Source organism: Chelonoidis abingdonii, chromosome 25 (genome assembly GCF_003597395.2).
Source record: "Chelonoidis abingdonii isolate Lonesome George chromosome 25, CheloAbing_2.0, whole genome shotgun sequence".
NCBI lineage: Eukaryota > Metazoa > Chordata > Testudines > Testudinidae > Chelonoidis > Chelonoidis abingdonii.
Window position 1 is genome coordinate 9,569,992 of NC_133793.1, and position 22,579 is coordinate 9,592,570.

The 22,579-nt window shown below is 50.7% G+C and overlaps 1 protein-coding gene across 1 annotated transcript; it reads right to left on the bottom strand.

Moving 5' to 3' along the window:
- Positions 1-4,417: 4,417 nt before the first annotated feature.
- TRIM63 (tripartite motif containing 63) lies at positions 4,418-20,852 on the bottom strand. The gene is made up of 9 exons (XM_032802947.2): positions 20,502-20,852; positions 18,695-18,861; positions 13,306-13,474; positions 12,219-12,314; positions 10,435-10,668; positions 9,922-9,944; positions 7,904-8,028; positions 7,134-7,208; positions 4,418-5,022 (listed from the first exon to the last, which is right to left on the bottom strand). The coding sequence occupies exons 1-9, from the start codon at positions 20,658-20,660 to the stop codon at positions 5,012-5,014; spliced, it is 1,059 nt and encodes a 352-aa protein (XP_032658838.1). The 5' UTR covers positions 20,661-20,852; the 3' UTR covers positions 4,418-5,011.
- Positions 20,853-22,579: the final 1,727 nt, after the last annotated feature.

Here is a 22,579-nt window from a genome sequence, read left to right on the forward strand (position 1 = left end):
CCCGTGCGCTCCGCGGGGCGCATTGCACCTGGAGAGACCGCGCGCCTCCCCCCGCCGGGCCCAGCCCTGCCTGGGGGAGAGGGTCTGGCTGTGCACCCCCTGGGCATGCTCCAGCCCCGAGTCTCCCAGCCCAGCCTCCCCCTTCTCGGAGAGAGGGCTCGGGACTGAGGAGGCAGGAGTCCTGCTGCCCCTATCCCCCCATGGCCCAGTTACCGCCTCCCATCCGCCCCCCGCTGGAGCCTGGCTCACTCCACCTAGCAACTGAGAACGAAGCTTGCTGGTCCCCCAGCTCCATCCTGTCCTGACACCTGGGCGCCCAGGCAGCAAGACTTCCGCAGGGCAAACCTCCTGCCAGCCACATAGGCCTCCAGGAGCTTAGCAAATTCCGAGCCATGTGGGAAATATCTGAAATCCCCCAGCGGTTCCTTCTGCATCCTCCTTCCCCACACCTTCGCCCCCAGTGCCCCAGGGAAGAAGGAATGGGAAACCTTGGCTGAATTAGACCTTGGAGCAGTTTAATGGTTAGCTGCTTTTAAATTGGTTTAGTTAAACCAGTGCAAATCCCTGTGTGAACCCTCTTAAACTGGTTTTGAACCTGGTTCCTTTAATTGAAGTGATTTAAATGAAGGTGGGTTGAATTTAATTTAAATCTTGTTTAAACTGAGGTGGTTGGAGTTTAACCTTGGCTTGAATGCAAGCGGGTTTAAATCCATTCAATAGCGTCCACATGGGTTTCACTAAACCAGTTTAAGAGCATATCTTTAGTTAAACTGGTGACAGAGACAACCTTAACAGAAACAGTGGTAGGGCTTTTGGGATATTCATGTAGCCGTCCAATGTAGCTTGTGTTTGAAATGCACTGTTTTTTGGCCATGATCCTGCAAAAAAAGTATGCTCGTGAGTAACATCTGTTGAGTTCAGTAGGACCAACTCACCTGCATAAAATGAGTTGTGTCCAGGAGCGGCGCCAGGGTTTTTGGCGCCCTAGGCGGGTGGTCCTTCCACGGTTCTGGTCTTCGAGGCACTTCAGCGGTGGGTCCCGGAGTGAGTGAAGGACCCGCTGCAGAATTGCCACTGAAGACCCAGAGCGCGGAAGGACCCCCCGCCGCCAAATTGCTGCCGAGAGCGGCAAAATGCTGCCCTCCCAAATCCAGGAGCCCTAGGCGACCGCCTAGGTTGCCTAAATGGAAGTGCTGGTCCTGCTTATGTCTATAAGCTTTGTAGGATAGGGCCCTGGATTGTAAACTCTGGAGCACAGATCCCCTTTCCTCTATCAACTGTGCAGATGCTGCTCGATAAATAAGTGATCTTCTCTAAGGTAACTTGGGGATACACAAAGAACCAATGTGCTGTTTGTAACCTCCCTCTATGTCAAGCTCTTTGGCTCTGTTTACAGTAGAAACATGGTCTGAGAATTCTTCACACAACACACAGTCAACCTGTGGAACTCCTTGCCAGAGGATGTTGTGAAGGCCAAGACTATAACAGGGTTCAAAAAAGAACTAGATAAGTTCATGGAGAATAGATCCATCCAGAGCTGTTCCATCCACAGGGCAGACTGGGACTGACCCCGTGCTTTGGGGGGCTCTGTGCTTCAGGAGGATGCAGATGGGGGACAGATAGGGTGGCCCAGAAGACTAGCAGGGAGCCTGGAGCTGGCAGCAGGGGTCAGGCCTGCCTCCCGGACTCACCCCTCGGCTTCAGGCTCAGTCTCTGCAGCAGCCCCAGCCCTCTCCGCTCTATCCAGCTCCCGGAGACGCCTGCCGTTGCAGGATCCTACCGATCCCCAAGACCCTGCCCCTGCCCTTCCACCTTGGACAGACCCTTCCTATTTCCGGCTGGACCCTCCACCAGCACAGGGGCCCCCTTGCCCCAGCACAGGTGAGTGCCAGCCAGTAGTCCGCATTGTCCCTTGCCCGTCGCCCAACACTGTCCCCCCACCCAGTGTCCCACACCTCCACTTTCGACTGCCCTTTCTCCCTTCTTCCAGCACTGGGTGGGGTCCTCCAATGTCACCTCCAGGCCAAGGCCAGCCCTTATCACCCTTCTGCCTCAAAGTCCTCCTTGCCTACAGCTCTCCAGTCTTGGGGTCCCCTTCCCCACAATACCAGGACCCGGGGTCCCACAACTCTGCTCTCTCCACCACCCACCAGGCCTGGAGTCCTCCATCCATCTGCTTTTCAGCCTCCTCTCCCCCTCCCTGCCCCCAGAGAAAACAGATCTTAGAGCCCCTCCTCCATGCTGGAGGGTCCTGGGGTCCCCCAGCACCAGGGCACATATAAGCCCTCCAAGAGCCACCCAATTCCTGAGACATGGGCTGTCAGTGTTGCGAATTTGTAATTACATTTAAAAATAATCCACTGAAGGTAGCAAGACCATACGCACTCAGGAAGTGAGTTTGCTGCAAGGAGGTTCAGGAAGGTGGATTTCAGAATGTAAGCGGCGTGACTCTGAGCATGATCGGTGAGGGGGTTTGTTTTTAATCATATGAACTTCATTATAATTATAAAAAAGAACTACAATAGAACATAACATTATTACACAGCTGGGCGCTATCAATATTTAACCTGTGGCCAGCAGCTGCCCTTGATGTTCACTGTAACCAGATTTCACCTGTATAAAAAATGTTAAGAGAGGCCCCATACAGGCTTATTTGCCCCGGGGCCCAGCATCTCCCTAAGGATGGCCCTGGATCCATCAATAGCTTTTAGCCAGGATGGGCAGGGATGCAAAACCAACACCATGTACTAATGGTAGCAACACTGGGAGTCAATGCACAGATGGGTCACTAACAGCTGCTGGTCTTTTTAAGATCATGTCATTTTGACCAGCAGTTCTCAACCAGGGGTCTGGGGCCCCCTGGGGGGCTGCGAGCAGGTTTCAGGGGATCCACCAAAATAAACCAGAGAACAGAGCCAGCGTTAGATTCATTGGGGCCCAGGGCAGAAAGTCGAATCCCACCCCGGGGACCATAAGGTTTGGGATGAAGGAGTCCTGCTGGCCACCGTGGGCCTGTGGGATCGGGCCCAGACACAGGCATTCCTTCCCCCGGTCCCCGGAAGAGACGGTGCTTTGCCCTGGGAAGGGCGGTGGGGGCTTGACTGAACATAAGAACAGCCATATTGAGTCAGACCAAAGGTCCATCTAGCCCAGTATCCTGTCTACCGACAGTGGCCAACGCCAGGTGCCCCAGAGGGAATGAACAGAACAGAGAACTATCAAGTGTTGCCCATTCCCAGCTTCTGGCAAACAGAGTCTAGGGACACCACCCCTGCCCAGCCTGACTAATAGCCATTGATGAACCTACCCTCCATGAACTTATCTAGTTCTTTTTTGAACTCTGTAATAGTCTTGGCCTTCACAACATCCTCTGGCAACGAGTTCCACAAGTTGACTGTGCATTATGTGAAGAAATACTTCTTTTGTTTGTTTTAAACCTCCTGCCTATTAATTTCATTTGGTGTCCCCCAGTTCTTGTGTTATGAGAAGTAGTAAATAACACTTTCTTATTCACTAACTCCACACCAGTCATGATTTTATAGACCTCTATCATATCCCACCTTAGTCATATCTTTTCTTAGCTGAAAAGTCCCAGTCTTATTAATCTCTCCTCATGCGGAAGCCGTTCCATCCCCCTAATCATTTTTGTTGCCCTTTTCTGAACCTTTTCCAATTCCAATATATCTTTTTTGAGATGGGGCGATCACCTTTGCATGCAGTATTCAAGATGTGGGCTATCATGGATTTATAAAGAGGCAATATGATATTTTCGGGGGTGTGTGTGCATGCACCAGTCATTAGATCTGCTGTGTGTGAGGGGTATGTGTGTGTGTATGCATGCATGCATCAGTCATTAGATCCAGGGTGTGTATGATATTGGATTGTGTGTGTGTATATGTGTGTGTGTATCAGTCATTAGATCCAGGGTGTGTGTGTGACATTGGATCGTATGTGTGTGTGTGTATGTGAGTGCGTATGTGTGTGCACATGCATCAGTAATTAGATCCAGGGGTGTGTGTGATATTGGATCGGAGGGGGGGCTTTCGTGTCACATTGAACACATTGTACTTGTGCCTGCCTAAGTGTGAGCACGTGTGCACAAGCAGACCCATGACACATCCCAGCTGGCTCAGCAGGCCGGGCCATTGCCGCGTGCCCTGAACTCGGGGAGCAGTGCCTCTGGCAGGGCAGCACAGCAGGAGAAGGAGGGGGAGCACTGTGAAAATATTTTCCATGGCTTTGCCTGAAGTCATTCTGGGATTTCTGAAAAAAACGTGCTGTATACTTTCAGAGCTGCATCACAAGTGGCCGGGATTATGACTAGCCCACTTTCCTTCATTGACTCAGCTTGCGCCAAAGATCATTATTTAGCCAGGGGTCAAAACATGCTAAGAACTTTCCACTAGTACAAATCACAGATAAGACCGGATCTACTTTATTGTGACAAAGTGCAACATCATCCCTAATAAAGCTCTTGTGAGTTAGGACTATGCATTGCAATGCAGAACTTTCTCTTCAGCTGCCTCTCTCTAGTCCCCCCAAACCCTTTTCTTGTTACTAAAGTTACTTCTGTCTGCCAAGGTCTGGCACTCCCCACCGTGTATCCCCTACAGGTTGCAGAGAAACTCTTTAATTCCCAGAGTCAACATCTTCAGTGCACAATGAACTGGTAAGTAAAGGAGATTTCTTTTCAAAATACACAAAAATTCAAAGTCCCGTTACAATTATATACAAAATAATAGAACAATATAAAATGTACGAAATATTCTAGTTTGCATCCATGTATAAAAGTGAGCTTTTGTGTGCTTCGGTCAAGTTTTCATCCTGAGTTAGCAATACTGTTGTATGGCCGGATGGTGCCCGACCTTTTTTTCTTCAGCTGGGACCCCGGCCCACTCCTCCCGTCGCTCCCACAAAGTCAGAGCGTTTACCCCCCACCCCATTGCCCCCAATCACTCATCCCCTCTGCACTTGGGGAGTTTCTTCTGGCTTGGGAATTGCTTCTGCTCTGTTATTGAGATGCTGAAAGAGAGGTAGGAGAAGAATTTCAGTGACGCTGATGGAAGAAGGAGATTGGGAGATGTGGACCAAGAGGAAATTCCTTCCTCTGCACTGAGAAAGCACAAGGCCCATGTCCCACTTAAGCCTTTTGGGGCTTCCACCCCTTCCCTTAGGGAGAGTCTTCCATTGTGCAATAGATCTCACTGTCAGGAAATGCCTTCAGCTGCAGCCCATTGCTCCTAGTGCCAGCCCCTAACTCTGTTCTCCTTTTGCTCCTGGATACCTGGCCAATATTTGTGGACAGCACCACGTGCATCCTGAAGGTGAGCCATGGTGACTTTGGAAACCGGGTCTGCTGGCTCCAAAATACCACTCCAGTCTTGACCCTCAGAGAGAGAAGGTGCACACATGAGCTTTAGAGTCATATTGTCTGCTCTTCACCTTATGTCCTGTTTACCTTGGGCCTGTGCAGCTTCTTGGTGGGAGGGGAAGTGGGGCATACATTAATCACACAAGGAAAGCAGGAGAGGGTCATCAGTCTGAGTGAGGGTGGAGGAGCTTTCTCTGTGCAGAGCTAGGATGTATCAGTTTGAGCCAGCAAGATTTTCAATCTTTCAAAGAAACATACTCTACAAATTCCTCCTTAAGAGAGGTGAGTGCTCAGCTGAAGCCTGATCCATAGCCCATTGAAGTCAATGGAAGTCTAGTCCGATTGATGTCAACCAGTGTTGGATCAGGGCCTTGTGCTGTGGACATATTTTCTGTCTCTCTCTGGTGAGAGCCACACCAGAGCGCAAAGAGTTAACACCTTATATGCTTTTCAATTCCCCTGGTCAAGGTGGGAGCAGTACTGGGGAGCTGACAAAGAGGCCACAGGTATTTTAATTATGTTTATGAGGTTTGGGATAATAATCACACATGCCAGGCAGCTAACCTAACTCGTGTGGCCTTGGCTACACTCACACTTTACAGCGCTGCAAGTTTCGCGCTCAGGGGTGTGAAAAAACACCCCCCTGAGCGCTGCAAGATACAGCGCTGTAAAGCGTCAGTGTAATCAGGGTGGCAGCGCTGGCACGCTACACCCGTAAAGGATGTGGTTTACATGCAGTGCTGGGAGAGCTCTCTCCCAGCGCTGCTGCTCTGACCACATTCACACTTCAAAGCGCTGCCGCGGCAGCACTTTGAAATTCGAAGTGTAGCCATACTGTCAGAAAGGTTGTTAGTATAGCCTGGGTTCCTGTACTCCTCATCCCTCATCACTAGGGATCATAGAACTGGAAGGGACCTTGAGACGTCATCTAGTCCAGTCCCCTGTACTTGTGGCAGGACTAAGTATCTAGACTGTCCCTGACAGGTGTTTGTCCAACCTGCTCTTCAAAATCCCCCATGGTGGAGATTCCACAACCTCTCTGGGCAATTTATTCTAGTGCTTAAGCACCCTGATGGGAAGCTTTTCCTAATGTTCAACCTAAACTGCCCTTGCTGAAATTTAAGCCCATTGTTTCTTGTCCTATCCTCAGAGGTTAAGAAGAACAATTTTTCTTTCTCCTTGTAACAACCTTCTACATAGTTGAAAACTGTGATCCTGTTCCCTCTCAGTCTTCTCTTTTCCAGACTAAGCAAACCCAGTTTTTTCAATCTCCCCTCACAGGTCATGTTTTCTAGAGCTTTAATCATTTTTGTTGCTCTTCTCTGGACTTTCTCCAATTTGTCCACATCCTTCCTGAAATGTGGCATCCAGAACTCGACACCATAGTCCAGTCGAGGCCTAATCGGAGCAGAGTAGAGCGGAAGAATGACTTCTCGTGTCTTGCTTCCTTAGTCACAGTACAGAGGAACCCCATTTATCCGAGCTAATTGGGACTGGGCCAAACTGGATAATCAGAAATGGGGATAATCCAGAGACCTTTGGCCCCGGGTGGTGGGGCTCGGGCTGTCAGCCGCAGATCGGTTAATACGGAGAGCCAGATAATGGAGGCTCAGATAAACAGGGTTCTACTGTATGTTTTTATTTTTTCACAAAATGTAAAAACTAAAGATCCTCTGTAAAAACGCACATTCTGTGTTTCTCCGTGGCAACTGGGATTTCTAGCATCCTTGCGCATCACAGACCTGCTGCGTTTTTAACTTACCATCCACTTTCCTTTCTTGAGACAACTCCTCTTCTGTTTCTTCTTCTTCCTCATTTAGCTCTTCCTCTTCCTCATCTCCAAGCAAAAGTAACGTGATTTAGAAAGCTGGAGCCCCACCCCCAGAACTGTATTTTCAACACAGGGGACCACTTATAAAAGGCACCATCCAACCACAGCAAAATATTGTCTGTGCACTTAGGAACTAGGAGAGAAAGGTGTAAGCCTTGGGCTGAGTATGCACGCGAGGGAGTGGGCAGCACGCCAGGGTACTATTCCCAGCTTTCCCAGTAACTTATTGGCTAGCCATGGGTGGATCACTTTGCCGATCTAGGTCTCAGTTTCCCTATCTGGTAAATGGGTATGATGCCAAGACGGAGCATTCCCGGTTGCTATAAACCATGGGCCCATTGACTCTGGTAATATATTGACTTCAACAGGTGTTGTTGGATTAAATCCCAAATGAATAACAGACCTCAAATCTCACCAGCTAACTAACTGGAATGAGCTGAAAGTGTTAATGCTGTAACTGACAGCAGTCTCCTCTATCAAAGAGGGGAAGTGATGTCTAGTGGGTAAATCACAGCGCTGGGAGACAAAAAATCTGGTTTCTTATCCCTGACCCTGACTTGCTGTGCGGCCTGGGCAAGCCACTTCCCCGCTCCATGCCTCAGTTTCCCTGTGGGTTGTGAAGCTTAACTCGCTAGTGCTTGTAAAAGTGCTTTCAGATGCTCGAATGGAAGAGGCCAAAGCAGGGCACAATATTCTTATACCTGTTCCAAAGTCGATGGCTCTCAAGACTTCCGCTATGTCCTCCAGGTCTAGGGTGAAGTGATCCATATTTTCAAAGCCTTGCTCGATCTTCCCCAGACGGCCGCCTTTTGAGGCTTCCACGATCCTGGGGGTGATAGACATAGGGTTCGTTTCCTTACCTGTTGTTCCTCCAGAGGAGAGAATTACCTGCTGGAGTGACTGCATGTTCTAGCTGGAAAAGGTTATCCAGGGAGATAGACCCAGGAGAGCCCTCTCTGAAATTCTCTGTCTCACGCAAGGTGATTGAGAGATGTTCCCACCATCCCTTTGACCTCTGCCACAGGGCATTGTATTAATGTCTTCCGAATCCCTGGCGAGTCCCAGCAGACTGCTCTAGACACCCTCTTTCAGATGATCCCCGGGGCACCCCCCAGCAATCATGGAGCCTGCATGCTGAGGGAGGGTAAATGGACTGCAGAGGAGATGGAAAGGCAGAAAGCTTTGGCCTTTGGAAGCAGGTGTAGTTCAACAGGATACACACCCTGTCTCCAGGTCACACTTTATCCCTTTCTGGGCTTTTGGCTTTATTCGTAACTCAAGCAACAGCATCAAGCCCAAGCCCCTGCTTTCTCCTGAAGCTTAGCTGGTCCTACGTTTCCCTACAGCATCTTTCTATCCAGACTGTGTCTTCCCTAGGGCTTGTCTTTACTTGCACCTGTTTCACTTAAGGTGTGATTTTAAACCAACCTGGGTAAACTGGTGCAGCCATCTGTGTGGACACTCTGATTCTGGATTAAACTTGGTGTATTTTGGTGGAGCAAAATCAATTAGAAATCAGTTTAAGCTAAAGTGAAATTAGCGTCCCCACAGCCTTTCACACCAGCTTAACTAGCTCAGCTTAAAAAAGCAATTTAAGTGAAACCAGCGCAACTTTCTCTCATACGGCTGAGCCTTCCCGGAGATATTCTTTTATATCCCAGTGGGAGCTCACGTGATCCACCCACCGGTGTGACTCTGGAGTAATTGTGCTGCCCCCTCTTGTGGACTTCAAGCGCCTGAGTCAGACAGGCTCACTAGTGGAGCTCCATAGGTAGGGCCCTACCAAATTCACGGTCCAGTTTGGTCAATTTCACAGTTATAGGATTTTACAAATCATAAATTTCATGATTTCAGCTATTTAAATCTGAAATTTCATGGTGTTGTGATTGTAAGCGTCCTGACCCCAAAAGGAGTTGTGGGATGTGTGTGTGTGTGTCGGCGGGGAGAACGGGGGACACAAGGTTATTGTAGTAAGGTTGCGGTACTGCCACCTTTACTTCTGCTCTGTTGTTGGCAGCAGTGCTGCCTTCAGAGCCGGGCAGCTGGAGAATGGCGGCTGTTGGCCGGGATCCCAGCTCTGAAGGCACAGCTGCCCCCAGCAGCAGCACAGAAGTAATGGCAAACTGTGGTATTGTCACCCTTACTGCTGCCTTCAGAGTTGGGCCCTCCGTCAGCAGCCGCCGCTCTCCGGCCACCCAGCTCTGAAGGCAGCACAGAAGTAAGGGTGGAAATACTGCAACCCCCCTAAAATAACCTTGTGACCCCCCCTGCAACCCCCTTTTGGGTCCGGACCCCCAGTTTGAGAAACGCTGGTCTCCCCATGAAATCTGTATAGCAGAGGGTAAAAGTGCCCAAAGGGCCAGATTTCACGAGGGGAGACCAGATTTCAGGGACCGGGATGCGTTTTTCATGGCGGTGAATTTAGTAGGGCCCTATCAATCGCCCGAGAACCTGCCATTCTATTCCAGTCTCTTGCAGGTCAGAGGGTATCATAACAGAGAAACTTTACAGCAGCTCAGGATTTGCTTTCTCCTGGATTCTTTTTAAAGGACCCAGGTATTTAAACAGGAAACTGGAACCGGGCTGCTATTGGGAAGGGGTGCGGGTGCTAACCCTGTTATTTTCTGGGAACAATCCTTGGGTGGATTTTGACGTTGTTGTAGAGTCTCAGACTGCGGCCCTGAAGCAGCAATTTAAAAATGCAACCCCGGGGACTTACGTTTTAATGAGCTGCTTGGCATTCTGTGAAGAGAAAGAAGGAGAGGGAAAGAACAAGGTGAGAAGCCAGTTACCAAGAAGGTGGTAAAAGCAGCGCGTATGAAGCTGGCACCAGGTGCCGCGTCGCCAGTGCTAAGCAGGGTTTGTCATACCAAGTGGGGGTGGGGCTGTGATTTGGGGCCTTTGACTAGCAAGCCGCTGCCCCCTCGGCCAGAGTTAGATCACCCTTTCCCAGCCGCTCTTGGGAACTCTAGGTTATTCTCTCTCACTGGGTTGAAAGCCCACTGGTCTCCCTAGAAACCCAGGCCACCCAGGGACACGCAGAGGCCGGGTCCTTCCTGAGGATAAAGGGATGATGCGGAGGGTCCAGGCTGGTGGAGGGCAGAGCTGATTTGGGCTGAGATGGGAGGAGACTGGGAGGCTGAATCTGGCTTGTGGGGTTCGGGAGGGTGGAGCAAACCACACTGCTAGATCCAGGCTCCATCCCTCCCTTGGCCAGAGAGGACCCACTCACTGTAAGAAAAATGGCCCCTCCTGTCTCCTCCAGGGACTGAAACGCTGTCTCCATCAGCTTGGTGGACTCCTCCAGCTGCTCTTTGTACTGCTGGATCAGAGCCTGCACCAAGCTGGTCTTTTCTTCCTCCTCCTTTGTGACCTTCTGCAGCAGCTCGCTCTTCTTCTCCTCCAGGATTGCAATGAGGGCGTTAATCTTCTCGCACAGATCCTGCTTCACCAGCCGGCTGTTGTCCTGCCAACGGATGAAGGGCATGAGCATCTCGAAGCAGAGGGGACAGGTATGTTCCCAGATCTCCCCCAGAGGCAGCACAGCCGCACTGAACGATCCCAGCTGCAGGCATCCAGGGACTGCAAATGCACAGAGCTCAGATCTTGGGGAACCCCCAGCGAAACTCGGACCTAGCCCTTGTCTCTGGGCACAGCAGTTTCCAGAGACTTCCTGCAACATGGCAATCCCTTAGATTCTCTTGCCGATAGTACAAATCTAGTGGCACTAGCAACAAGGGAAATGGAAACCAGTGGTGGAGGCCATGTTTCTGGTGATGAGAGCAAGGCACTGGAAGCCAAGACTCTGGGGTTCTACCCTCCATTCTGGCACTGACCCAAGACTATAAGTTCTTTGGGGGAGAGAACATCGTTTGTTCTGTGATCGCTTAGCACCACGTGGTCCTGGCACTCCTTGGTGCTACCATAACACAAGAAATAACAACTGGCTAATCCTGGGCAAGTCACTTTAAATGGGGCGTGACTCAGTTTCCCTGTCTGAAAAACGAGGCTAATAATGCCCCTTGCACAGGGAGGTGGGAGGCTCGGTTAACAAAGGTTTGTAAATGGCTTTGTGAACATCATGTGGAAGACAGAATGCAAAATATTCCTGTTAACGTCAGCAGATACCCTCCCCCTGGAGCTTGGTAGTATTATGGTAACCAGTTCCAAACATCAGATAATGACCGCAGTGTGACCGTCCCCTATTTTACCAACCGGACCCTTTAGAATAATGCTTTGCACATCCATCATGCTGAGAATCTCAGAGAATCATTCAATTAAACTACAGTTTTGTTAACTCAAATTTTGCAAAATGCTGTGTGATCTAAGGGCCGGTGCCAGGGGCAGGTGATGCCCACAGCGAGCATGGAGTGATGATGTGCATGATTGGATGGGGTGGCATGCATCTCACGGCTGTGTGAAGACCACAAAGCATGGAGGAGGACTGATGGCCAATGGCTCGCGTGTGTTGGTTACTGTTCATTGAGGCGTCATGGTTTGCACCATGGGAGAATGTATGTGCCTCTGACCTCCCCATCCTAAGAGCTAGGTGCTGGCCATTCTCCTTGTCGTACAACAATTTGGAGTGTCCACTGAAACCTGGGTAAGAATTGAATCCTGCTGCATTATTATCTTACTGGGGAAAGAGATACAGGTGGGTTAAGTGACTTGCCCAGTGTCGCCCAATGAGTCTGTGGCAGGGCTGAGAATGAAGCCCAGGAGTATCAACTCTCAAAACTTTGCTCTAATCATTAGATCCTGCATCCCTCCCAGAGCTGGAAAGAGAACCCAGGAGTCCTGCCTTCTAGTTGATGGCTCTAACCACTAGCTCCTCCTGTCCCCTCCTCTTTTAGGTAAAAGCCGTTCCATTGAATTAAACAGGATTCTCAGTCATGTGGACTAAGGGGCAAGCTGCTCCCGACACCTGCATTATCTGTTCAAGGACATTGCTTGGGGTTGGATTTCATCTCTGCCACTCAGATTTTGAAGGTCTCCATCATTTTTCCCATTCCTCACCTCGGTGGTTTTGCATGAGTCCTCCAGCTGGCTGATGATCGTCTGGACTCTGTCGTTCCCAGCCACCAGCATGGAGATGCAGTTGCTCAGCTCCATCTGTGAGAGGGGAACAGAAATAGATTTAACCCTTACCCTTCCGGGCACACTTGGAGGCCTGTAAGCTGTCTGGAGAGGGGGGGTTGGTGGGCCCCTACACTGAAGGCCAATCCCTTTTCAGGAAGCGGGAGAGGCCTTGGCACCGTCTGCAGGTTGGGGCTAGAGAGGAGGAACACACTCTCAACGCTGGGGATAAGTGTGCAGCAAGAAGAACCTCAAAACTATCTCCATGTGGTGGGAGTAGAGCCAGATGGGCAGCCTGGACCATGGTGGGCACCTCTGGTCCTGGTGGGTGGGTGAGGTAATGGCACGAGATGCCGAAGGATCAAGGAACGTTAACAGTGGAGCTGGGAGGGAATCCTAAACGGCAGGAAAGGACGGTCCATGGAAGTGCATGTGGGGAGGAGAAAGAGGAAGGTTTGGCTCTGGGAGTTTATGACACAATGGCCCATCCTAACCCGTCCAAATGGCCTGGATTCCAGTGAAAAATGGACATCTGTCTGCTTAGGGCTCCTGGGCTTCTACCCCATTCAACAGGGAGGAGGGTGCCCCAGTGGGGGAGATCTTGCCACCCATGGATCCCATCCAAGATACCCAAAGGAAGGCCTCAGCTCTTATGGGTCTGCTCACAGCTGTAGTCACTGGTCTCTCGGGGCCTGGCGCTGGGCCTGGCTCCCCGGCTCTCAAGTGACTCTAAATATAGACAGATGACTGCTTTATGACGGCAGCCCCCTCTGCCTATTAATACCCCAGTGCTCAGCCTCGGAAGCTATTCCTGAAAGGCCCAGCTCAGCACATCACAGGTGCCTAGCAGGAGGAGCCCATCCCGCCAGAGATCTCATCTACATTCCAAGCGATCGGCTGTGAACCCCAGCTAAGGTCAAGGAGCCGCAGCCTCTGGCCCTGCTATGGAGCGTCCAACTGAGGCCAGGCCAGGGTTTAGTACTGGTCGATGGGCTCCTTTCCCCAGCTGCAGTGACCATGCCTGTACCTTTTGCCCCTGGAAGACGTTCTGAAGTGGTGCAACTTCGCAGTCTTTGTGAGCGCCGAAGACTTTGCACATGGAGCAAGTGGGCACCTCGCAGGTCAAGCAGTAGATGTTGATCTTCTCGTCTTCGTGCTCCTTGCACATGGGGTGGTTTCCTTTCTTCATGGGCCTGCTGAAGACAGCAAGAAACCGGACAGAGTTTAACAGCTTGGAGCGGCATTTAATCACATTTGAGCTGTGGCAGATTCAGATTGAAACACCCACCGCGTGATGATAGGAACCAGAGACCAGGCTGTGGTCTATACAGCTGAAGAACAACCAGCACTGGCCTTCTGAGTTATAGTGCCAGATCCTGATTTAAGTTTCACCAGCGCAAACCCAGACTAGCTCCAGGGCAGTCACTGGGTTCAGTGGAGTTAATCTGGATTTACAGCAGTGTAATGGAGACCAGAACCTGGACTTCACTTTGTACAGTGGAGTTTGGATCAACTCCCAACCCGTCTCTAACGTTACCCTTGTCAGTGATGTAATGTTTAGAGCCAGTGCTGGTATGTGCCAGGATCTCTGACCAGCTTGCTCTGTCCAGGCAGAGCTCTGTATCTGATCACAGCACGCGAACCTTCCAGGGCCGTCACTCCACAGCATGGAGAGCATTTCTGGTCCAGGCGTCCCGGGAGAGATTTTACTAATCGGGGTCAATCCCCAGCTTCTCTGCGGAGATCTTTTTAAACAGAGGACTCTCACCGGCTGCCACTTTCCAGCAAAGCATCACTCCATCACCCCACCACACACCAGCGTGGCAACTGGGACCACAGACAGGCCCGTCGAGGGAAATTTGGGAACCCACCCCCTTCCATGTTACATTCTTTACACAGACATTACAGACAGGTTTGGGGGCCCTCTAAGCTTGGGGACCTAGTTCAAGTGTCCCCCCCCTTCCCCCTCCCACTAGCCGTGACCACTGAAACTTCTGGGTCCATCAGGGTTACTGAGTCACTAATGGCTAGATCCAGGATTCAAGGATGATGTGGGACACCCTAATTATAGACACATGATGCACAGGCTCACTCTGTCCTCTTTAAGGCAAAACCTCTGGGGCTGCTGGCTCCTAACTTCCTTCTGCAGAAACCTACAGTCTATTTAAACACAGATGGTTGGCCAGGAACTTTCACCTACTTCCCCCCTTTTCAGGCAAGGCGACTGCAGCCCAGAGATCTTTAACGGGGAAATTACATAAAGTTGCTCGGACCAACTTTCAGTGAGGGGAACTCAGAACGGTCCAAAACCACAAGCCAGACAGGCTGCCAAAAGTCCTGGGATTGGCTTAAAATCATTAGACTAGTGTGTGTGTGTGTGGGGGGGGGGGGTGTGTCAAACTTCACAGCACGGCGACCCCCTTTTGACAACAAAAATTACGGCACAACCCCAGGAGGGGGGACTGAAGTCTGAGCCCACCCGAGCCCTGCTGCCCCAAGCTGAGCCCACCCGAGCCCTGCTGCCCCAAGTTGCCAAAGCCCTACCCCCACTGTTCTGGGTGGGGGCCCTGTAGCCTGAGCCCCACCACCCAGGCCTGAAGTCCTCGAGCTTCTGCCCCGGGCAGCGGGACTCAGGCTTTGACCCTGGGTGGTGGAGCTCAGGCTTCAGCTTCAGCCCCAGGTCCCAGCAAGTCTAACGCCAGCCTGGCGACCATATTAAAATGGGGTCACAACCCACTTTGGGGTCCCGACCCACAGTTTGAGAACTGCTGCACTGGTGCTTTTGTTGGCTGCCTGGGTTTTGAGCATTTAGGGGGTCACATTTTCAAACTTTTCTCTGCAACCAGGAAGGCTAGAAACTTGCTTTTTAAAAATAAATTGAAAGCTGAGAGTGTCCTATAATTTCCGGGTTCCAGGAGCTGGGCCTCTAAGAAAAATACTGGATAATGCGAGACTTGTGATACAATCATGAGATGTAGCAACTCTGCAACTTGGACAAGTCACTTTGCATCTCTGGTGCCTGTTTCCCCTGTCTCCATGTGTAGCTCCTGGCTGGCCTAGTGGGAACTCACAGCCTTGGTTGCTGCAAAGCCAGCATTCATATCACACTCCCCATCAGTACCCAGCCCAGGGCGGGGAAAGCGAATGATCCAACCAGCGAACCAAATTTGGTGATGAATCCTGGTCACATGCCACCTGAGGCATGTTGTGCACATGGTAAGAAGTGCTAGGATAATAATAAGCGTTGTGGGGGGATATGGTAGAGGTCTATAAACTCATGACTGTTGTGGAAAAACTGAACAGAGAAGTGCCATTTACCCTTTTCCACAATACAAAAACCAGAGGTCACCTGATGAAATTAATAGGCAGCAGGTGTCATACAGACAAGAGAAGTGGTTTTTCTATGCCATACACAGTTAACCCATGGAACTCATTGCTAGGGGATGTTATGATGGCCAAGAGTATAACTAGGTTAACAAAAAAAAAGGACTGGATAAGTTCATGGAGGATAGCACCATCAGCGGCTGTTAGCCAAGATGATCAGAGATGTGACCCACTACTCGAGTGACCCTAAACCTCGGACAACCGAAAGGCAGGGGTGGAAGATGGGTAGATCATTCCAGAAATGCCCTGGTCTCCCTGAAGCTGTGGTCCTGGCCACTTTCAGAGTCAGGGCCCTGGGCTAGAGGGTCTGGCCCAGTATAGCAGTTCTTGTGTTCTTAAATGACAACAACAAATAGAGCCGATCACGATGGTGTTGTAGCGGACGCTGTTCCACCTCATCACCTAGCCTATTACCATGGCCCTACTTTTATCCTCATTTGTCCAATTACTATCGGTGTCACCATGCTCATATCCAAGCCAATCTCAATTCTTTTCTCAAGTAGGAGCTTGAGGCAAGGGGCCAGATAGACCCTCAGCTGGTGTAGATCAGCCCTGCTTCATTGACTGCAATGGAATGATGCCAATTTGCAGTAGCCAAGGATCTGGCCCAGTATATCACATGCTTCGCTACCCCTGGCTGTGTTACAACTCCTGCGTTTGCTCCCTCCTCTCTGCAATGTGATTTTAAAAGGAGCAGTCAGGCTGATCTGGGCATGATCTGTTCTTTATCCAGAGAGTTAGCTCCATTACTTCACTATTGGAACTAGATTTAGCAGACATCCCCCAAACCCTTTTAAAAAAAAACCTGCTACCATATTTGCCCCCCATATAGCACCTGTCTCTGTCTCCATGACTTCCAAATAATATTGCCAGTGATTCAGTGAATTCATCTGTTAATCCCTTAAAGGCCTTGGAATCCATATCTGCACCTGCTTACTTATAAATACTCTCTTTTTCCTATTCCCCTGCCTGCATGTGTTATCAGCACCTACATACTGAGTCATCACTTCCTGGCCATTCATGCCTTCTCTCGCTTTATATTTCTGGTTTAGATCAAGTTTTAAAAATGTAGAGCAGGTCCCTGGAATCATTGCTGATTTCACACCCTTCCTTGTTTATGAATGGATCTATTTTCTCTCTCCTGTAAATCCTGATCGTATTCCCTTTAACCAGCTATAAACCTGCTGTCATTTTTTCTCCTACGAACTGCTAGTGACTTTACATTCCTGGTTGGTCTCCTCCCCACTTCTCCAACTAGCACAGAACCTTTCCTTCCCTTTAGACCACTAAGCAAGCCCTGCTGAAGCCCCGGTGGCAATTTCTGATTCTTTTTATTATTCCTTTTCAGGGGAAGGCTGCATGTGGTCAGGGGTGCACAATGGAACCTGATCTCTGACTGGTCCCTCTAGGTGCTAAAGTAACACAATAGGAATCTAGCTTTCTTCTACAATCCCACGGCTTGGTTGTCTTCTGCTGCAGCTTAAGGCTGGTAAGCTTTCAATGTAGCTAATATCTGGTGTTTTTCTTAAAGCTTCGGCTGCCAGAATCAAGAGATAGCATGAGAATCTTGGCTTTTATAACACTCCCCTGCCCCGCCACTAGGTTTCTAGGGCTTGTGATTGTGGAGAAGAGCTGAGTACATTCCAACAGCTCTGAACCCAGCAGGCAAATAACAAAGACCAACCATCTATTTCTGGGGTTCTCAAACTGGGGGTCGGGACCCCTCAGGGGGTCATGAGGGTTATTACATGGGGGGGGGGTCGCTCGCTGTCAGCCTCCACCCCAAACCCCGCTTTGCCTCCAGCATTTATAATGGTGTTAAATATTTTAAAAGTGTTTTTAATTTATAAGGGGGTTGCACTCAGAGGCTTGCTATGTGAAAGAGGTCACCAGCATAGGTGCCGACTTTGTGGGTGCCCTGGGGCTGCAGCACCCATGGGGAAAAATTGGTGGGTGCAGCTCCCTGCCCCACCCCAGCTCACCTCTGCCTCTGCTCTGCTTCCAGCTCCTCCCCTGAAGGCGCCGCCAGGTCCTGCTTCTCCCCCCTCCCTCCCAGCGCTTGCGCCGCGAAACAGCTGTTTCACGCAGCAAGCCTGGGAAGGAGGAGGGAGGAGAGGGAACACGGCATGCTTGGGGGAGGAGGCGGGGCTAGGGCAGGGATTTGGGGAGGGGTCCAATAGGGGCAGGGAGGGGCAGAGTTAGGTTGGGGATTTGGCGCAGGGGTGGAGTTGGGACGGGACTAGGGGCACGAGCACCCATCAGCGCAGAAAAAAGTTGGCACCTGTGGTCACCAGTACCAAAGTTTGAGACCCACTGATCTATTTCCTCTCCTGCCCCTCAAATCATGAATGTTTCAAGGCTTGACACATGATTTTTGACTGGGGTTGGCAGTACTGAGTTACTCCTGATTACACTGCAGTGAAAGCAGAATTATCCCCAGGAATTGTCCTGCTTCTTCCAAATCCACCCTGCTCATCATTTTTCTGAAATCCCCAGAATTTGCTCTCTTGAAATCCAACTGTGTTGCACTGCCATTCTCTCCAACTCCGCTCCTTTGCAGGGGGAGATCCCAGGAACTCAGTAGGACCAAGCTTAGTTATTGCCACAAGCTCTCACTCAGCTGGTTCATTTGCTTAAGGCAACTGACTGGCTGCTAGAGAAAGGAGAGTTTCTTGCACAGGGTGGGTCAATAGTGAAGGTTGGGATCCATGGATCAAATATTGGTGGTGTCAAACAACTCTCCGGTCAACCTGTGACATTTGATTTGCTGTGGTTTGGATGAACATGGACTGGAGGAAATGATCTGGATTAGTGCAGGCTGGAAGTGTGAGCTCTGTTTCAATGTGGCCATGAGGGCGCTCTGCCTGGGAGAGCTGGATGAGTGCAAGGAAGAACATGAATTGAAAATCCTTCATCTCTGAGAAGTTTTCCCCCTTAGCTCTTACTGGAAAGAACCTGTGAAGGATCCTTCCACCCCAGCTACTGAGAAACACTAGGGCTGGACAATGCAGAAAGACGGGACCCTGGCTTACCTGGAGTACTCCTGCTTGTAGATGTCAATGATGTTCTCCACCAGGAGGTTCCGCTGCAGGCCGTAGACTCCGTGCCGGTCCAGGATCACTTCGTGACGGCAGGAGGGGCAACGAAAGCGCCCCCCGGAGAGGGTGGTTCCCCGGCTCTGCCAGTATGGGTTAGCAGCCTGTGAGTATCACCAGCACAAGGTCAAAGGTCAATGTCTCCCCAGACGCACAGACACTCGCAACAGCCTTAAAACCCACCATTGCGTAGTTGGAGACAGTGACATGGACTCATTTAAACACCACCCCTACCACCCCTGTCCCCATAGCATTTCCCCCGGGACAAAACATGCATCTCTGAAGTGCCCATCACCAGAGGATCTCATATCCCATAATGCTTTGCATTCATATAAGCCCCTTCCATCAGAGACTCTAAACATTTTATGATCAATGAATTAAGGCTGACAAAAACCCAGTGAAGGCAGCAAATACCATCTGCATTTACAGCTGGGGCACCGGAAGCAAAGCCAGATTAATGAGATTTGCCCAAGGTCACCCAGTAAGTGCAGGGCAGATCTGAGAATAGAACCCAGGAATCCTGGACCTCTGCTTTAGACACACCCCTACCCCTGCCCTTTAGAAAGGGCTCTTAAGAGCAATGTTAGTATGTTTCCCTATTGCACAGGGGGATGTTGTGAGGTTTAATTCATTAATGTTTTTAAAATGCTTTGAGATCCTCAGATCAAAATTTGCTCCATGGGGTGTAAAAAGGTTTATTCATGGACCAGATCTCAGGGTCCTGACCCATTTCTCCACTGCTCTGCATCTTCTGGGGTCGCTTATACCTGCAGAGAAAAACCCATCCCATCAGAATTTCCCTTTTGCATTAGCAGGAGCAGGCTTCATTGACCACTCACAGGCAAGAACAAGCACATCAGGTGCACGGCAGTGGAGAAGCCACCGTTTTTATTGCGGAGGCAAAATTCCCACTGAAAGGTTTGAACTGAATGAGACCTCGACATTCTGCCCATTGTCCTTACAAGTAAATAGAGGTCTCCACGTGGGGGAAGTGCCCTGTCATGAACCAACCGTTAATTATAAACCAGCTGGGACAGCCGCTAGCTCCCTGCACAGCATCCCCCATTCCCGGAGTTGTACAGGGCTTTGGGAAGCCTGCAGCCCTCGAGTCCATTCCAGCAAGCCGGGTCTGATTTCACCCTTCCTGCCTGGTTTTCTCCTGCTTTCTCTTTACTGCTGGGAACATTTGACACTAAACGCCACAGCTCAGCAAGATGGGGGCCAAGGAGTCAGTTTTATCAGCTGGGTCCTCCCTTGTCTAAGCAGAGACTCTCACAGCGGCGGAGAAGGGTCCATTCTGGAACCGTTTGCCAAGCGAGGCTCAGATGCCATTGTCCCAGTCCAACTCCCATTGAAGTCAAGGGGATTCTGGCCCAACACACACAGTGAGAAGCCTCACCCACTTCTGATGGACAAGCACAGCCTAGAAGAGCTCAATCTACTGCACTTTGAGCCAGAATTTCTGGTTTACCTAGAATCAGGTCTATCCCCACCCAGCGTCGGTGTCCGCAGTTCTCGGACCACCCCCAGCCAGGGACCACCCATGGATGACTGGCCATTCCAGCCACTTCCCAGCCTCCTCCCTCACTCAGTTCTCCCGCAAGCACACTCTGGCTTTAGAAGTTTGATCCCCTGCGAACACGCTGTAGGTTTCACACACAGCTGTCCAAGAATTCCCACCTTTGGCCAGGCTGCAGGAAGCAGCCCGGCGTGGTGCCACAGGTTCCGTTTGCAAGGCACTGACCTGGAAGATGTCGCTGGCACATTTCCGACATAGGTTGTGCTGACAGGGAAGGATCACCACTGGCTTGGTGAACATTTCCAGGCAGATGGGGCAGATCAGCTGCTTCTCCAGGTTCTCCATGGGGTTTGAGTCTCGGATAATGCTGGACTGGTAATCCATTGTGCTGGCCGACCTCTCCAACTTATATCCCACTGCCGGCTCCTCCTGGCTCGCTGGCAGCCCCTCAATAAACTGTCCTGGCTCTCTTCTGGCTTCTTCAACGGGACCACGTTCTGAGCTCAGCTTCTTGCTCCTTTCCTAAAGGGTCCTGCCTTTGTCTCCTATCACTTTCTATTTATAATTTATCTCAGGGTCACATGTGCTTGAGAAGAGGTTGAGTTCCCAGCTGCAATGCCTGTCACATGTGAGAATGAGCAATCGCCCCTCCAGAGACCGGACAGGGCTGAGGACAATCTGTTCGGGGCTGGCTGCAGCTACATTTCCAGGGATTTTGCGGTGTCTTTCTGAACAAAGAAACTGGAGCCGTAGCTGTAAACAGAGTCATCGCCCTCCTGAGCTCCAGCCAGTCCTCAGCCTTCTGTATCACAAAGGGTTAACTGTGAAAACCCTGTTTGCTCCATAACCCTCCCCATTCTCAAGGACGGCTTGATCCCTGCTCAGCATCAGAGATTTCCACACAACCCCCTCCCAACTCCCCCAGTCTCTGATTGCTATTCCTCTGAGCTTCACAGCCAGGGCTGGCTTTAGGAAGTGCGGGGCCCAATTCGGCGGGGCCCTGGCAGGGATGACTTACCCAGCAGCGCTCTGGGTCTTTGCTCCAGGTCTTCCACGGCACTGAAGGACCCGCCGCCGAAGATCCGGTAGGGAACCACCCTGTGAGTACATCCCCCACCTCCCCACATCCGACCCCTACCCGTGTCCTGCCCCCGACTTCCCCCCACAGCCACCCAGCCCTGCTCAGCTCCAGTGGGCCTCGCATCTTCTCTGCTCCTCGGGCAACTTCATGCACTCCATGAGTGCAGGGGACTCGACTAAATGATCTCACGAGGTCCCTTCCAGTCCTACAATTCTAAATTCTGTTAAGCCTCTTAATGCCAATTAAACATGTCATAGCTTTATAGACCCTCTGCAATCTTGCTATCATTAATGCAACACACCACCACCAAAGATCACTACCCAGGGTGTATTTCAATTGTGCAGCACACCAGGAACCCTTATTAATATCAATTTTACAGCTCCTCCAAGCCGCTTCCCTCCTCTCATACTCTCCCTGGCTTTTGTCACCACGTTGATCAGCTCCCACCCCGAAGATCATGCTCACGTTGTCCTTAGTCATGTTCTCTCTATATATACATAACAGACTGCAAACTCTTCAGACCCAGGGTCTTCCCTTAGACATATCTGTGTGTTTTTAGTGTGCCAATCACTCTATTGTCCTGGCATCTGCAAAGTGCCTGGCTAGCACCACATAGTCCACTTCCCCTGGGTAAATAGCAACAAATCTGCATGTATTTATCAGTGACTCCCAGAACACTTTAACAAAGCCAACTGGGCTGTTGTGCATATCCCCAACTTGTTAGCAGAAGGGCTTGGGCATGGCAGGTGACTCACTGGAAAGACGATAAGGAGAATCCAGGGACGAGAGTGGTCCCACCGTGCGTTTCCACACAGCTCTGGAGTGAAAAACATCCTATTTACCTTTCAGTGAAAACATGGCAGGTCAGATGGCTGGTGCAAGCAAAACGTCCCCAGGGCAGAGTCACGGGTAGGAGAACCACGGGAAAAACAAACTATATATTTAAATGGGACCGGGGGCACATGGGCCAGGAATAGTCATCTGCAGGTTGAAAATCTCCTCCTCTCCCCCGTGTTGGATCGATTCTCTGATGTGCCTGTAACCCCAGCTACCTGGTGCACTTCCCCAAGACGCTCCGGTCATGCCGGAATCGGACGCGGCCCACCAGCCTTGTGCAACGGCAGGTGAAACTAAGCTCTTGCTCTGCTCCAGGACAGCACAGCATCCACTGGCACTTTAACTGCTGGCTCCCATGCGTCTGGCTAGAGTCACATTGGTTAAA